The 17,396-nt window shown below is 38.3% G+C and overlaps 1 protein-coding gene across 2 annotated transcripts in view; it reads left to right on the top strand.

Moving 5' to 3' along the window:
- The first annotated feature begins 4,258 nt into the window (after positions 1-4,258).
- The window catches only part of KLHL8 (kelch like family member 8), a 28,471-nt gene continuing 15,333 nt past the window's right edge, over positions 4,259-17,396 (top strand). Inside the window, exons 1-2 of one of the 2 annotated variants that reach the window (XM_062574331.1) lie at positions 4,259-4,344; positions 13,652-13,961. In XM_062574331.1, the coding sequence (XP_062430315.1) occupies positions 13,758-13,961 (204 nt within the window). In that variant the 5' untranslated portion in view covers positions 4,259-4,344; positions 13,652-13,757. Of the gene's footprint in view, positions 4,345-13,651; positions 13,962-17,396 lie in introns of those variants that run through there. The other variant, XM_062574332.1, reaches the window with a different exon arrangement.

Below are 17,396 nucleotides of genomic sequence, written 5' to 3'. Positions count from 1 at the left end.
CTCTCCAGATAGAGGAAAAGGTAGCTTTCATATCCAGAAAAGGAAAATGACACATGGTAACCTCTTTCTATCAATAGAGATTATATGTTACACATGTAAATTGTTACTTTCAAGGACTTTTAAAAGATGCGTGTATTTGAGGGCAGGAGGGGAACACTATGCCAAAACCCCCCATGGCAGCAGAATTAAACAATGACATCTTTGTGAGTTTAAGGCCTGTTCTAACCATACCTGAAATCAATGGGAGCCTTTCTGGTGGTTTCCAGAGGTGCTAGATGACAGCCAGCATACATTACAAGCTGTAGGACCAACACTGGAACAAACAGAATTAAGTGCGTGAAAACATGACTGTCTCATTGGAGGTAGCAGACTGCCCACAGATTCCTCCTGCCTTCTCGCAGAACAGGGCAGTGAGCTAGGTCTAATCTTTATGAAGCAGATGGTGACCAACTGTGTGTCTGCCATATACACCAAGGTTAGGAACTTTCAGACACACAGATTTTTTTTTTTTTTTTGGTGATTGCTTGTTTTTTATATTCAGAAAATAGCTATTAAGGCATTGCTGTGTTGGAATTTTCTGAGATATTCAAAACAAAATTCTTGGATTGTTCAAATCTAGCTCAGCACATAATGTAATCATTTCAGCTGTTTGACTGTTAGTGCATATTCACCACCTCTTGCTTCTGTAAAATGTATAAAGGGAAAAAAGAAATAAAATATTACATTGTTATAGGGACTATTCCAGTTTCCCTTGGATAGTATTCTAGTTCACTTCCAAATATGCCAGCTGAAATACCAGTGTTAGTTAGATGTTTTTGCCTTTTACAGCTCTAAAACAAACATGCATCTCCTCCTCAGTGTAGTTAGTGTACACATTTTCAGCATGAAAATGTAAACTTCCAGCTAGTCATTCTAAGATAAACTTAGATTTGTAAAACACCTTCCTGCTTTTCAGCTAACTGTGCTGTAATCAGGAAAAAAGGAAATCCTATAATTATTATGCATACTTGTAGAGCTGAATTTGGCCTGCAGCAGTACAGTCCAACTTTTTCTTTGTAGTATGCAACTGGAAAAAGTGTTTAGTAATTTAGCTGGAGGATTTTTAACTAGTTCTGTTTGTTTGCTTTTGTACAAGACAGTTACCTAAGAACAGTTCTTTTGTACTTAAAAGGGCAAGTATTTGCTTAAAAAGGTCAGTGAACTTTCCCTCTCTCTTTGATTATAACAGCCTGTAATACATTCCTGCCCAACTCTTTTCAGATTTGTAATGGACAGAGGCTCTACAACCTAGGGGACTGAAATTAACTCAGACGTAAGCATGTAACGGGAACATATTCCTAAGCACCACATGACGCACATGTACACTGTGCAGCCCTCGCTGGTGGACAGGTGGGGAGAGCAAGAGCTGCTGCAGCTTTTCCTCCTCTGCCTGAGCTCATGGAGAACACTTCCTCCAAAATGGAGTGTGATCACTGTGAGCCACAGTAGTACTTGGGAAATTAGACAAGTGCAGCCTTGGTGGTGCCATTTTTGCAGGGTTAAAATTGTTGCACCTGCCTTTGCGGCTCATTAAGGGATAGCTTTTTTAAAATGTTGAGATGGAAGGAAAAAAAGCTTTGATACATGTCAGACTATCAAGGAATCAGAAATGGGCAGCATGGTTATGAGAGTGGCAAGCGAACAGACTCATTTCCACTGCAAATCCTGCCTGCCGTGGGATACCTAAGACGTGCTGCAGGAACACTCATGTGCCTTCGCTAATGTGCCAAGAAAAGTTTTTTAAATTGAACTGCACAATACTTTTCCCCCAAGAACAGCAAACCACTCTCTCTCTGCTGGAAAAAAAACTCTGTCAAAGTAAGAGACCAACTACAGAAAGAACTGTAGCTTTTCTCACTTTCTATTTCACAGGAGAGCAGAACTGGCAGAGAAGATTAGACTTTCTCATGCAGAACTGTCAATTCTTCCTAACTTTTGTGGTTCTCTAAGAAAATAAAGCACAGCACTATCAGAGCAATTTATGTCAGCAGTACTGCGTTAAGGGCTGGTGTTGGAGCAACACTGGCAACATGCAGTACATGCTCTGCACTATCTGCTTCAACTGAGCTAAAATAAACTCAATTAATCCATTGTTAAATAGCTGCAGAGGCAAATGCACATTCCTCCTTTTTTACTGCAAAGTGGAAGTTAAAAAATGAAATGTCAGCTTAAACACAGACTAAAACATTTGTTCTCAAAACTGAATTTTGGAAAAAAAAGTAAGTAAGTGCTGCAATTTTTGGTAATGCAATAAGCTGAAGATGGAGGAAGCATTTATACCTTGCAGAAGTAGAGTACAGGGTGAAGTCAGCACCGCCACATGAGTTACTACCTTCATCACAATACAGATTTCACACTTCCTCCCCCAGGAGAGGAAAAAAAAAAAAAAAAAAAAAAAAAATAGAGAGCAAGCGAGAGAGAAAGAAAAAAATCTGAAAGCTAAGACTTCACAAAGCCTGAGATTGCATGTTCTGCTGGTATGGAAGAGGATAAGACATACAAAATGCACTATATTCATCACCCCCTTCTGAATGATGACCCGGTGTGTGGAACACCAGACATCCTTCCTCCAAGAATGTGTAAGGGAGTAAAGACACAGGGCAGAAGTATTAGCTGCAGGGAAATGCTTATTCAGCAAATGAAAATCGGATCTCCCATATCACTCTTGATAGAATTCTCTTCCTTTCTGTTGTTTAATGACACAGTTTTTTCAATATTTCACTGGGTCCTTATTTTCCCTTCCAATTAAGGGCAAAAGCTCCTTGTGTTTTTGTCATCAAGGTAAACTGCTCCACAGTTCAAATCTTTCCTGATTCTTTCTTATGCTCCCTGTATGCCTCATGACTACCACAAACCCATATTCTTTACTACTCAACTTTCCTTTCCCTAGCCTTCCTTTCCATTTGCGTCCCTATCTGTTAGGGAAGGTGTAAATTATGCAGCTCTTACTAGTGCCTTTCCTTTTTCCAAGCCTATTCTGCTGTCTCTGGCTTGCCTTTCCCAACAACGGCTTCATAACACATGCTTACATCTGCTCTGAGCAGGCCTGCTCTAACTTCACAGTGGCCTATTAAAATTTCACACAGGAACCAAGGCTCAGAGGACATCTGATCAAAGAGACTCAAGATCCTGCACAAGCATCTGAAACCACCACCTTTTGCTCAACAAAGGTGTCACACTTTCCCAGAAAGACAGTATTTCTGATGCACGGTACCACTTTTCAACTGGCCAGAAGGGATTCCAGCAGAACTCATTAAATTTTTCATCTCTAATTTATAGATTTGTCCTGAACTCGGTTAGCCTCATGGAAGAGGAAGGAGGTGCCAAAGTAAGAGACTATAAAGATACAAATGTCTATTACACAAGCTATACATACAGGCACAGTATTACTAGTCCAAAAAAATAGCAGAACAGATTATGCTGGGATATGCTTCTCAACTCTAAATGCAGTTGGTAAAAGAATCCATTAGAAATTTACCAGGGCTTTCCAGGAATTTGACAAACATAAAGCATCCACCCTAGCAAATGAGTTAATTTACGCGAGAGTCGAAGGCGGATTCATTCTGCAAGCGATGCTGCACAATACAGCTCATGCAGTTTCTAAAAACTAACCCAAGAGGAAAAGCAACGTCATTTACAAGAAGGTAACTTCCGCACTTGAAAATGAGAAGACAGAAACCTGAATAAAGTCACAGTTAAAGGAAAAAAAAAAGGAAAAAAAAGGAAAAAAATGAAAAAAAAGGAAAAAAAAGGAAAAAAAAAGGAAAAAAAGGGAAAAAAAAGGAAAAAAAAGGGAAAAAAAAGGAAAAAAAAGGGAAAAAAAAGGAAAAAAAAAGGAAAAAAAAAGGAAAAAAAAAGGAAAAAAAAGGAAAAAAAAGGAAAAAAAAGGAAAAAAAAGGAAAAAAAAGGAAAAAAGGAAAAAAAAGGAAAAAAAAGGAAAAAAAAGGAAAAAAAAAGGAAAAAAAAAGGGAAAAAAAAGGAAAAAAAAAAGGAAAAAAAAAAGGAAAAAAAAAAGGAAAAAAAAAAAGGAAAAAAAAGAAACCTCTCGCAGTGCTTCGCGGGGGATGCCCGCGGGTGCGCGCTTGTGCTGCGCCACAGCGTTCAGCGCTGCCCCCGCGCGCCTAGGCCGTTGGGGGCCCAACGGCCCCCCGCCCCCCCTGCGCCTGCGCACCGCCCCGCCTTCGCTCCGCCTCGTCCTTCCTCCCCAGCTCGGGCCCGCGCGGCGCGTGCGCAGCACCCCTCCCCCCAAGTGCCCCGCGCGGGCGCGGGTGTCCGTTGTGGCAGTTGGCCGCGCGCGGACGGCAGGTGAGCGGGGCCGAGGCGGCCGTTTTTTTTTGGGGGGGGGGGGGGGGGCGGTGCCCGTCATCCCGCCACCCGGCAGGGGGGGACAAGGGACGGAGCGGGGCGGGAGGGAGGGATGCGCGTCGGGGGAACGGGAACGGGGGCGGATGGCGAGCGCAGCGTGAGCCGCGGGCCGCGTACCCGGGGATGGCTCCCCCTCCTTCCCCGCCGCTTCCCCTTGCCGCGGCAGCCGCAAGGCTCGCAGCTCCTCCGGTGCCCCCGCTCCAAGCAGCCGGGCTTCCCGTGCTGCCCTCGGGGGTCCCTGCGCTCGCGCTCTTTCTCCTGAGCTTTCATTTATTTATTCTAACTTACACAAGAGACGCGACCACGACTGCTCTAGGAGACTCGCATTGCCTTCGTGCCTCGCTCGCAAGCGGGAGCCTTGGCTCGTCAAGCGGTCAGCCGATTGTATGCGGTTTGGGGCTTTACGTGTGTTTATGTAATTTGCTTCCCCCCCGCCCCAGCATTTAACTAAAAGAACGTTCTTTTTTTTTTTTTTTTTTTCTTTTTTGAATTGATACATGCGATTAAGCTGGTTTGGGTTTTTTTTGTTTGTTTATTTTCTTCCCCCGTGTATTGCTCCCTCTCGCCCGATATTTTCTTACTGCCAAATGCAACTTTGGAGGTAGATACGCATCCTAAAATATACTATGAGTTGCCTCCACTTTGTCCTTAAGGTCGTGAAGCTAATGGTCCATACATGCCTGTTTCACCATGCTTGGTCAACCTGAGAAATTAGGGAACGCTACAAGTCCAGGTTAGGCTCACTTAAGTTGTGAACGGTTATAACTTCTCAAAAAAGAAGCCAGCCTCCGAGATAACGTTAAAAAGAGAACAGGCTCTGAACATAGATTTATTTTATTTTATTTAGGATTAACATAGAACTAGTGCAGGACTGAATTATTTCATTAACAGGAGCAGAATTATTGAGCAAAAGAGAATTAAGATGTACCATTCTCTTGTCAGAACATGGAGATTTATTCTTTGAGATGCTACTGCATCAATTAGAGTCCTGTAGCTGTGGTAGCATTAGTTGCTGTACAATTCAAGCACAGTTACAAGAGTATTTTATATAATCTACAGCCTTACAATTCAGTTTATTGGCTCCATAGTAGCAACTCACTTCTGTGGAGTCTGCAGTCCAAGCAATCAGTGCTGTAGCCTAGCTGGTTTACTGTTGACATCCTGTTATTCATAACAAGTAAAATCATTTCAATTACCCCAAGACAATATTTTATTAGAAAACAATGCAAGATTTTATCTGTTGCTACTGGGGGAGAGCATCAGAGATTCATTGCCTTTGCTTCCTTCTCATATAAATGAGAATTTCAAATGCCACTACTCCACCTGCTCTTCTTCTGCCATCTCTCCTCTTCATGTTGCCTGCTTCAGCTTTCTTCCTGCTTTAATAGGGTCCACCTTTCCATCCTCGCTCCAGTCATTTTCTTACCAGTTTGTGGAAAGTATCAGTTAAACAAGTTGTTATCCTCAAAGAGCCATGGAGATATTTCACAAGCTAGATAGGGCCTCCTTGTTTATCAATCTGTATTTCCATCTTTTTGTAGGTAATGCATTTATGGTACTAAAAATTATAAAACTCAGAAATATCTAGTTCTCTGTGCCTGTTGAAAAGGTTTGTAGAAGTATAATCAAGAAATATATCCCATGTGATACTACATCAGGTGAAACAACTCACTAAATGTTAACAAGCTAAAACAACAGCTGTTTTATATGCTGCTTTGATTACTTGTAAGGAGGTAAAGCTGTGCAAGATTCAGCCCTGTTCATATTAAACAATTGGGCTGAGGCTTCTCAATTAGTGTAGGCTGATCCCTCCATAAGCTGTATATATGCTCTCATGCCATATCAGAAGCAAGTCTGCTTGGTTAGGTGCTAAAATTATACTTGTGAGTTACTGTGCAGCATATAATCTGCAGTTTATTCGTGACTTGGCTTATTTTATAAATTGTTAGTGATTCCATATGGAGTTCAGTAGCCTGGCATCTGGTTTTCTAGCTGCCCGTTGATTTGGAACAGTTAGTCTAATCACTCTGGTCCTAACAGAAGACATTAATATTGTGTAATTACTGCCAGTAATTTTCCACAGTGTAGAACACTCCCATGCTAACCAGTATTTCAGTTAGCCAGTCCTCAGTTGGCTTCAGCAAATGGATGTTATAGTAATAATTCCCCTCACCGATAGATACAGGTTCTTAGGTTCAGAAGCCTTTTATCTTGTATTACTTTTTTCCTCTCCTGCTTTCAAATAGATTTTTAATGAGACACACAACATGAATGAACCTTTCAATTGTGGGATAGTGGAAAGAAAGTATTACCATATAGTCTGAGCTGTTTGACTTAGGGCTGCTTGAGGCTGCACCCTCAGTCTGGGTGGATTAGATGATGATTGGCATGTAAGGCAGAGACCTGAGAAAATGAGACTGGAGTGTAAGAAAAAACATTTGACTATAGCACCAAGAGTAGCCTGTTGGGTATCATACCTTGATTCAGAGGTCCAGTAAAAAGGGCATCTGATAAATAGCTTAGAAATTGTTTTCTGGTCAGTTTACACTTCCAGGAAGGGCTGGTCTAGACACTGCTGTAGAGCCATCAGACTGCTGTTACCTGATCGCATCAGAGAAGGCAGTGATAACTCTCCTTGGCAAGGGAGTGTTCTGTGATCTTACAAGTGCAAAATATTGGTGGCAAATCATGTTGCATTTACTGCATCTATCATTACATCAGTCTGCAGTTCTCTTTTTCCAATATTCCCAAGGATTCCTCGGATAAATCATCTTCTAAATACATTTTGTATATCTGCAAAACATAATTCTTAATCACTGTTCTACATATTTTGGTGGATTTTGTTCTGAAAAAGTAAACAAAAGTAAATCAAGCGTAGATAAATACTGGTACATCAGTTTTTTTCTTTTTAATGCAAAATTGAATAAAATCATTAAGCAGTCACCCCTTAGAACCTAGCAAATACTAGCTTTTTGTGATGCTGGCTGTAAATTGGGATTAAACTTCAGCAGAATTTTGCTGAGCATATTCATCTCTTAGATCAAAGGAAGTAAAAAAAAATTGTGTCAGGATAGGATTAAGGGATTTTAATGCAGAATTATTATTTCCAAAATGAGATTTTTTTATCTGACTGTACCTGTCTTGCTCTATAAATGACCTTTCTCTTCCTGTTGTACTTTTCCAAGAGAAAGCAATCTTTATACATTGTTTGTGTGTCTACAGCATTAATGTGGGTTTGATTATATAAATAGCTAAAAGATTTTTGATGGTGCCAAATGTAAGGAAGCTTTTTTCCTACCTATTTCAGTGTTTTCTGAATTAGTCATGTGATTTGTAACACGAAGTAGCATGTCAGCTTTTGCTACAAAGAACCTTTAAATCTTGAAAGAGTGTAGACATTTTACAGTAGTATTCTATAAGCTATAATTTTATGTCTTTCTACTAAAGAAAGCCGGGTAGTTTTAAACAAGCTAAACCTGTTAGTTGTGTAGTATATAATATTTTTTTTCTATTAAATTGATTTTTCTCTTTCACTAAAGAGTATACTGGGCTTAGGCTTGGAATGTGATGTGTAACTTAGACTTTTCTATGTTTTTGTACTTTGCCTGATTTGTGCTAATTAGTGTGGACATCTGAGCAGACAGTTCGGCATGAAGCTTCCTTAACTGCAGTGATAGAATTGGTGAATGGAGGAGGGAAAAGCATCGAGGTTTTGCTCAAGAATTTTGTGCATCAGTCCCTACTTTTGTCTCCATTTCCCTTCTTCAGGATGCAGCTGTAATCAGAATAAATAGTGAACAGCTGCTTGTGCAGTTATTGCCAAAGCTGCTACTTGGTTGCGGTTTGCACTGCAGCTGTCTGCTGCTTTTCCAACTTTTCTCACTCTGTGGATCTGGAAGGGTCTTGTCAATGAACATGCCTGCCTAATCTTGTGGTCTGCTAGCTGCACCACCTAACTCCCTGCAGAGATTAATCAAACTAGATATTAGACTAATTAATTTTGTGCATGTAAGCATGTATATGTTTATATGCACACTTTCCATTCCCACTCAAGCCATTTGCAAAATCTTCTTGCTTTTGTAACTACAAGCTGTCTTCTAGCAGAAATTTATGTTGATAGCTAAGTTGAACAAAAACATAACAAAAAATTACGTTGAATGGTTGATAGCTGCTCTTTGTTAAAGCTAAGGAGAATCGGTGCAACAGCTTTCTGTCTCTTATGCTTAGAGAAGGTAATTCTGTCCTCTTTCAGTCCTTGTTTTGCTAAACTGCAGAAGGCAAACTTCTAGTCTCCTTCATTTAACAGGGCCTTTTGTTTTCCTGGTCGGCCTAATTGTCCTTCTCTGCACAGATTATAATGTTATTTTTGTCTTTCTTGCTGTGGGTAACCAAAATTGTGAATAGTATTTCAGGCAAAAATTTACCTATATCTTGACTTCTAGAATTTTGCCTTTTTTTTTTTTTTTTTTTTTAGTGACTTAGTACAATGGCTTATAATCAGCATTGGATCTACTAATACCATAACACTTGTCATTGGAGCATTTCCTGGTTCTGACTGGATTGGAAGTCCTTTTCCTTCCATTCTGTATCACTGAAATATCTTCCTCCTTTGTGCCACCTCACTTTCTTTCTGGTGAGCTGTCTCCCAAATTAAGTGACAGGGAGAGGAGGCCATGTACTCCAACTTCTAGGATGGCCTGTCAGTCAGGATTCCTGGCTTTTAAATTTCATGACAAAGGAGAACAGAGTGATACTCGTGTCCTGTTTCCATCCAATGTCTGTCTTTTTTTTTGCTTCAAAATTTTTTTGGTAATTATAAGGAACATAACTGCCCTATCAGACTTGAAAAATTTTATGCTTACCTCAATTTTGGATGATTTGGCTGGAATCAAATCTGTTAATTTTAAGATATTACTGTTACCTGAATGGGAGCGGATCTAAGATAATGTACCTGTGCTCTGACTTAAACTCCTTGCTTATTTTTATGCGTTTAGTAACAAATAGCTGAGGACCAGCACTGAGAACTGGAATAAAAACTCCAGAAATACAGCTAGGTACAGTCTGGAAATGGCCAACATCATAAATATTTCTAAATGTTTGTAGCTTGAACAGCAGAATTGTTGACTGGCTTTTAGCAAACAATGGTGAGATGTAAACAGTGTGCAGGGTATTTTTCATAAGACAGCTATTCTTTCATGAAACATGTTAAGCAATTGCCTGCAAGGAATAATAGCAGATTGTGTTATGAATGGGACACTTCCTTTAGTTTCCTTAGTGTTGGTCACTTTCTGTTTGAAATTGTACTCTTAATGTAGGCCAAATACCAGATTGTGCCCAGGCTTGCAGACTTAATTGCCAACATAAAGAGGGAACAAATCTGAATGATAGCTTTGAATGGCCACAGCAGTATCCTGTTCTAGAAAGGAAAGACAGTGCGTGCGTGCATGCAGTGTTCACCAAGTACTAATGTTTAGACTAGTTGGTCATTGTTGTTACATGGTTGGTAGGAATATCTGTAAATGGGTGTTTTCTGTCTCAGTTCCTGGATCCTTAGCACGTAATTGACAAAATATCATGCATACTAACATAAATGCTTACTAATCCTCCTAGCGATTATTTTCAAAATAGTGAACTATTATTTCTGTATAATTGAAAAATGTAAAATAAAATTTGACTTTTTGCTCTTTCCCTATACTCTCCCTATAAGGCTGTGCAATGACAATATCATTCCACTTCAAACTGGAAAATTGAGTTGGTTTGATGAAGTATACTGACTTAAAATACACATGACCTTCAGTTTTTTATAGCTTAATATCTTGATTAAAAGACTCAAACTGAGTTCTGTTCTTTTTAAAATCTGAGAAAATTAAAGGTCTGCTGCCAGGCCTTCAAATCAACCCCGAACCTGTATTTTCTGCGAACAAAATATCTGCTCTGCCTTTGTGCCTGTGTCCTAATAAGCTGTATCATATGCTTCTAATACATGATCTTAGTATTGTGTATTACATTCTGTAATATTATGTCTGTTTGTGCTTACCTCCACTGCTGCATCGTTTTGATATGATACTTTACAAAAAGTTAAGTGAGGTAGTGGCTCTTGACTTATTTTAAGTAAATACGATTGTGAAAATCCTTTTTTTTTTTTTTTTTAATAAAAGATGTAACTGAGGACAATAACATATCTTAAGTCTGGTACACCTTGGTACACCTTAATTACAAAAGCAAAATGAGTATATACAGTGATTTAGATGTCCTTAAAAGTTAACTTTATGTCTGGTATTTTCCATAGTAGATGGTGATTTGTTTAAAGACTCAAAATGTGAGCTGTTGTCATTAAGAAAAGTGGAGAATTTGTTCAGAGAATATGTAAATGAATTGGAGGAACAAGATGCATCACAGAAATAAGATGCTCCTCAGTTGGTGACTTGGAGAGGAAAAAGGGAATTTGTGTGTGTATAAAGGATGTTAGTATCTGTCAAAGTCTTGTCAAAATGAAATAGAAAAATGTCCAACTCCTTGGTGTCTGAATTTTACTGTAAGGTTATAGTAGACATGTTCTTTTTTAATGTTTTGCAGAAACTCCTTGCATGAAGAGCAGTAACTTACATTCTTCTTGTTCTCACACATTTATTTTGTATTGCCATGATTTGTACTGGGAGCTCCCTGGTGCATGTGATTGCTTTTTAAGACTATGTACCTATGTAATGGGCTTGGTCTTCTCTGGCATGAGTTCTAGTTTGTGTCCCTGCAGTGCTAGTATAGACTAAGTAGATCAATCAAAATATGCACTAAACTTTTGTCCTTACAGATGAGAACGCTGAGGATCTCCAAGAGCTTTGCTTGATATCAGCATTGTATGAGAATAAAAAACACCTGTTAAAATTGTTTGACTTCTGACTTGTTGCTCAGTTTGTTAATAAAAAAAAAAATTAGTCAAGCCAATAGCACTTACTCGTGTTAAGAATCATTGGGTTGTTTACAACGAAATATCCAGTATAGATAAAACATCTCAGCCTTTTTTTAAATGAGTCACAGTATAGTTTTGGAAAGGGGTGTGTACAGTCCAATTAAAGCATTAGGATAAATTTAGCATATATACTAGATGGAAAGGTCTCATGACTTAAAAGCTATGAACTATTGTTTGGTAGTCAGTGATAAGACTGTCTAAAAGCAACATTTCTATTGAGCTGTAAAAATATTTCAAGCCCCATTGGCTAAGGGGCAGTGAAATGAGCGTCAGTCAAAGCCTAAAATAAGCAAGGGTTCCCTAGAGATGTAGGCTAAAATTGCTGTATCTTTCTTGTGAATGAATAGTACATGATGGTTTTCAAAAACATTGTACAGCATTTTAACTTCTCTCTCCTTGTCCTCTTACTTGTCTCCGAAGCATTGTGTTAGCTCCATGTCTCAACAGTATTGACTTCTTTAAAGGGTGTCTTAAGTTAATCAAAATCGATGAGTACCAATTGTGACAGATTAATTTGAAGATACAGCTAAAGGGGAATAAATTATCTAGTTTTTTTCCTTCTAGGAAACTAAGAAAAACATCTTTGTGTACTAGTTTGTCAAGTGTGTTGCAATAGTAAACAGTTTTCAGCAAAAAAGGTAATCCTTGCTATAAATAATAGATTAAAGAATACTTATATAGTTTAATATCTTTGAGTTAGTTTATTTTAAAAGATAACCAAGAAAATGTTCTCTCTTCCAAAACTACAAAGATACTTATATTACTTGTATCAGCATTTGTAAATAATCTAGAAATATCTGGTCTCAGTTTAACCTATCTACTACAGTGCAGCCAGCAGTGCTGGAACCACATGGGCTGTGGAGCTAGCAACAGTGTACTGAGCTACAGCAGGAGCATGTATGATCACCAAAAGTCACTTCCTGCTCTTTTTCCAACACTAATGCATAAAGATTTATAAATCTGGGAAGCAACATGGATACTTTTAAAATATTACAAAAGAAAATCATTTCTCTTTCTGGATAAATGGCTTACATGTTTGTTTTAAAAGATTTTTTTCTTATGTCAATCAGTCTACTTCCTCTGGCACCACAGACCATAAGCAGAAATTGCTGAAATACAGGAATGATCAACTCTTGGGACAGAATGAAAAACAGCTGCATAGTAAATCAACCAGATAATAACCAGATAAAATTTAAAACCAAAGCTAGCCAATAAAAGAGAAACATACTACTACTATTTTCTCTGTTTTCAAGAGGTTTTCAAGTCTTAAAATTTTACAGATCTGCTTACTTCCCTGCCAGAATCTAAAAGAACACCAGCTTGTAAATTGAATCAATAACTCTATGCTTTCAAATAGTATTTCACTTTTTCTTGTGGGCTTCCAGAGAGTTCCCCACAAAACATTTGGATGTGCAGCCCAAATGTCATTGACTGGATGGAATATATGTTTTCAAGCATTTTAGATGCACAGAGCTGAAATTGCAAATGTGCTGCTGAAATTGCAAATGTGCTGCTGAATTTGAAAAGCTCTTCCTCTGCTGCTTAACTTCTATTTGTAAATAAAAAGGTGGACTTTAGACATAACCTAACTGAAATTTGCAGAAGCAGAAAGAGTGAAATACATGCGAGTGACAGAAGGGAGAAAGCCCTCTCTCCATCGTATGTGGTATCCTAGATGTTTTCAACCCTGGATAAGATGTCTCGTCAATAACTGAGACTGGATTAATTAGCTGTTTAGATAAAAAGAAATCATTTTCGTTTCAAAACTTTTCTGTTTCAGCACTTCCTAGAAAACTTCATTCTTGTTTAAAAAAATTAGAATATTTTAATTTTTCTATTTTGTTTTCATTTGACTAAATAAACAACACAGTTTCAGATTGATTTAATTTTTGAAGGGACCGTGGAAAAATGAGCAGTAAATGTGTAAAAACAGACCCATCTGGGTCAGATCAATAGTCTGTCTCTGACAGTAGCAATCAGAGATGCTATTTAGGGTGACTTTTTGCTCCTCTACCATCCACGATTGTTGGATTGTGGTAAGAGGATACAGCCTTGCCTACTCTCTTTAGTATCTTTTTTCAAGAAGTGTGGAGAATAGTTCATAAAGAATGGGCTTTCTTAAAGGTATATGTATAAGATTAATTCATGAGTCTCTTCCCCCTTCCAACTTCCACTCCCCAGAATAAGATTTGAGGTAGTATTTAAAACATGGAATCTTAAGAATTAGGTACTAGTAGTATCTAATATGTCTAATTGTATTCATTTTAATATTATAAACAGGAAAATGAAAAGAACTTAACTGCATTTTTGGAGTGACTCCTGATGGGCTGGATTTCGTCTCGGTGGGAGCATTTGAAGATTCGCGCTGTGAAAGAAGAAACAGCCAATGGCTTCAGAATCCATGGTCCCAGAGCAAGCAAAGCAGCATCTGATAAAGGGAAAAAGGCGGCAGCAGCAGCAAACTAGGTCTTCCAACAGTGATGTTGAAGATGAAATCTTTGTATTTGAAGCAAATGAGGCTTGGAAGGATTTTCACAGCTCTCTTCTTCACTTCTTTGAAGCTGGAGAGCTCTGCGATGTTACCCTAAAGGTGACTAAATTGTCTGGTTCTCACCAACCAAACCTATTGTGTTTAACAAAAGTGTGTGCTATGAGGTAGCTGTGAGTTGGTGGGGTGGGGGGGTATAGAAGACCAGTTGGACTGAGGTATCTCTAGATGTGACTTTTTTTCCTCACTTAGAAAGCTCACAAATTAAATGTAAACATTTTAAGATATCGATAGCCCAAGGGAGGAGGTGCATGGCTTTGACCTTACCCAACTTGCCTTCTGCTAAGCAAGCTCCTATAGTTGTTCAGTATGTTACTATTGGATCTCTGTGTACCTCCAGCTCCTCGTATCCTCTTTCTTCTCATACACTTCAATCACAAATTTATCCCTGTTTGTGCATTCTGTATTGCTCTGCTAGATCTTTCCAAGAAACAGAATTCTCAAAATCAAATACAGCTCCCCTCCAAACAACTACATTCTACTGCTGATCAAAGAGTAAAGGAAAAGGAGGAAACTTGCCAGTGTTAATCATTTGTCTGCTTGCTTTAATGTGTTCTTTGTAACGTAGCTGTATATTGCTTATATACTGATCATAAGGTTATCGCTCACATCCATAACAGTGCCTGCAAATATTAAGTAGTGCTTAGCTAGCCATCTTAGCAGTGCTTCAGGGGATAGTTACATAAGAGGAAGAGGTGGAGCGTAGTTCCCGTACCACGAACGGTTAACAAATGCCCTTGGGAGAAACTGTTTCCCTACTACTTTACTGTTGCCTATTAACAAGGAAAACCCTTGACAGATACGTGTCCCTGGTGCCTCCTGGTGGGCATCCCATCCTTAAGTAAGTTTTTTGTCACTGATCCTGGGAGACGGTGTGAGGAGGCATGTTTCTTTCCCTTCCACACCTATGGACAAAAAGGAGTAGGATAAGCAAGAATGTTTTTCTGCTCTGCTCCACAGCAGATATTAAATGCTGAAATTGCTTTTCACCGTCTGAGCAGAAACTATTTGCAGCAGCAGAATGGCACAAGAGGCTATTGACATTTGAGTTAATGCTCAGAGGGTGCAGAATTGCAATACCTGGTTGCTATAGTGTGTTGCCCCTGACATGGTAGCCATGAAATGGAAGCTGCCTGTCAAACTAAAAAGCATTTTGGGGAACCTTATCCCTCTCTCCCTTTCTGCCTACCCTCCCAAAAAAGGAAGAGGTCTTATTTTATAAACAGTTAAATGTAAATTCCTGCTAGGGAACCTTGGCTTTGAAAATGTACTTTTCTAAGGCTGCAATTCAATTTGCCGTAAGTTATGGTTGTATTATCTGTGTGAAGCGATTTTGGTAAATTCAGAATATTACACTGTATAACTTGGCTGCCAGTCCTGAAGTGAAGAATATAATCTATGGAGACTAGAGATTACATCTTGTCGTAAGGCTCTCTGAACTAGTGATTTTCAGTAACTGGTAACAATATATTTAAGTTGAATTTTTTGGAGGGCTTGCTTTTCTTTCTGTAGTGCTCAGGCATTTTCATGTGTTGAGAATAATTGCTTCTGGACTGAACTTTATGTCTTTGTGCATGAACTATGATATTGAGCAATTTTGACAGAGCTGTTGTCAGAACTGAGTATTCCTTTAACTGCTGCGTTTCAAAACATGATTATATATTCTGTGACAGTAAATAACTGGAGGATAATTCTGATTTCAAGATATCAAAAAGCTAGATATTTAAAATTAAGCAGATGTGAGTAAAATAGTGTAGCCACTTCTTTCTAAAGAAAGATTGGATTAAAAAGGGGATGATAGGCTGAATAAAATCTGTAAAGGCAAGAATAATCTAGTAGCTTTATCTTATATAGCAGATCAACTGGTAACATCTGTCTAGATGAGTGCTATTAATAATTGCAGTATTAGCATTTTAACAATAATAAACCCTGGGAGCGCAGGATGAAGACTGTGGTCTGAAGAGTCAAAATCTGAAATGTTACCTGCAGTACTGCTCCTTAGGAAGCAGGAGAGTGGCAGATGCACGCCAGCTGTTTTTCTCCTGGTTGCTTTTCTTTCTAGTTTGTTTGGTCTTTGAATTGTTCTTTCTGGAGAGATGCAATGACTTCATAGTGAACCTATCATCTTTTCCCCTCTTTTAATCTGTACCTTCTTTTAAAGTGTGCTTGCTTTCTGTATTGAACTTGCTGTTCACTAAGTAGGTTACACTTGTGCTGATAATACACACTTTTAAAGGGAAAAGTTATTTGAATGGCACTTCTGTTTATTCAATCAGCCCAGTTACATCTTTTTTTTTTGTAGTTGCAAGTCAACCCACTATAACATTTTGATCTAAAAATGAAGATGTAATTTCAGTCTGTCAAGGAAATCTATCTCGTAACTGCTATTCCTTTATATTACTACAGACTGAAAAATGATGAAGGCTGAAAGAAAGCACTGCTATAACAAAAATAAGTGTTAGTGGTTGGAACGTGCCTTAAAAAGGAGATTGGTAGACTAGTGCTGACGGATTTTAATATTATGAAGAACTAAAATGATTTATGCATTAGGAAATTATTCTTTAAACTTTTCTTTTTGCATTTTATTTTCTGGCATATTCCTTTCATAGCAGAATCACTCAAAGACGGATGCTTTTTTAGTTAAGAATATCTTAGAGGATTTTTGTCTGGTAGAAAGCAAGTGCACATGTTAAGCGAAGAGCTAATTATGCAATGTTGCTTAACTTTTTTTTTTTTTTTTTTTTTTTTTTTTTAACTGTGACTCAGTGGTAAATTTAAGCTGCAGGAGACTTCTTGCTGATTATAAACACTTGCATAAAGGAGAAATTGTTTCATGATTGTCTAATGACATCTGTCATGCCAAAGTTCAGTTTTAATCCTTGTTTCACTATTTCTTAATCTCAGTACAGACTTTGCCTCTTAACTGTAATTAGTTCCTCACAGCAGATAGGACATTTCCTGAAACTTTAAACCTACAGGCAATATTCCTAGATGATTTTTGAGCAAGATACAGGAAGTTTATAACTTCTTTAAATGAGTAAGCCAATTAATGGCTTTCTGATTTTAGTTGTAATTATTCTTAGAGCAGCAGTACTGTTCCCTGTCTTACAGATCTTTAGTGAACTCTTTAGTGTATTCTGAGCATAAATAGTGGTTCTGTAGCATCTTGCAGAAGTCTCTGGACATTTCTTGCAGATAGATGAAGTAACGTCATAAGTAACTTCTAATGAAGTCATGAAGTAACTTCTGCCTTTGGGAAAGATGTATATTACAAAAAAAAAAAAAAGTCTAAGTTGCAAAAAACAGATAGATTCACTTTTGCTATTGAATAGCAGTTGTAGAAGATCAAGCTCAGACAACTTGTGGATAATATACCTACTCTTTTTTGAAAAATGTAACTTTAAAGCATGCAAGCAGCTGCTACTTAATTCCAAAGCACAGTCCCTTGTTAATTTTTTTCACCAGTAACAGCACCCT

This window comes from Rhea pennata, chromosome 4 (assembly GCF_028389875.1).
Source record: "Rhea pennata isolate bPtePen1 chromosome 4, bPtePen1.pri, whole genome shotgun sequence".
In the NCBI taxonomy this organism is placed as follows: domain Eukaryota; kingdom Metazoa; phylum Chordata; class Aves; order Rheiformes; family Rheidae; genus Rhea; species Rhea pennata.
This window is presented reverse-complemented; position numbering and strand designations above follow the sequence as displayed.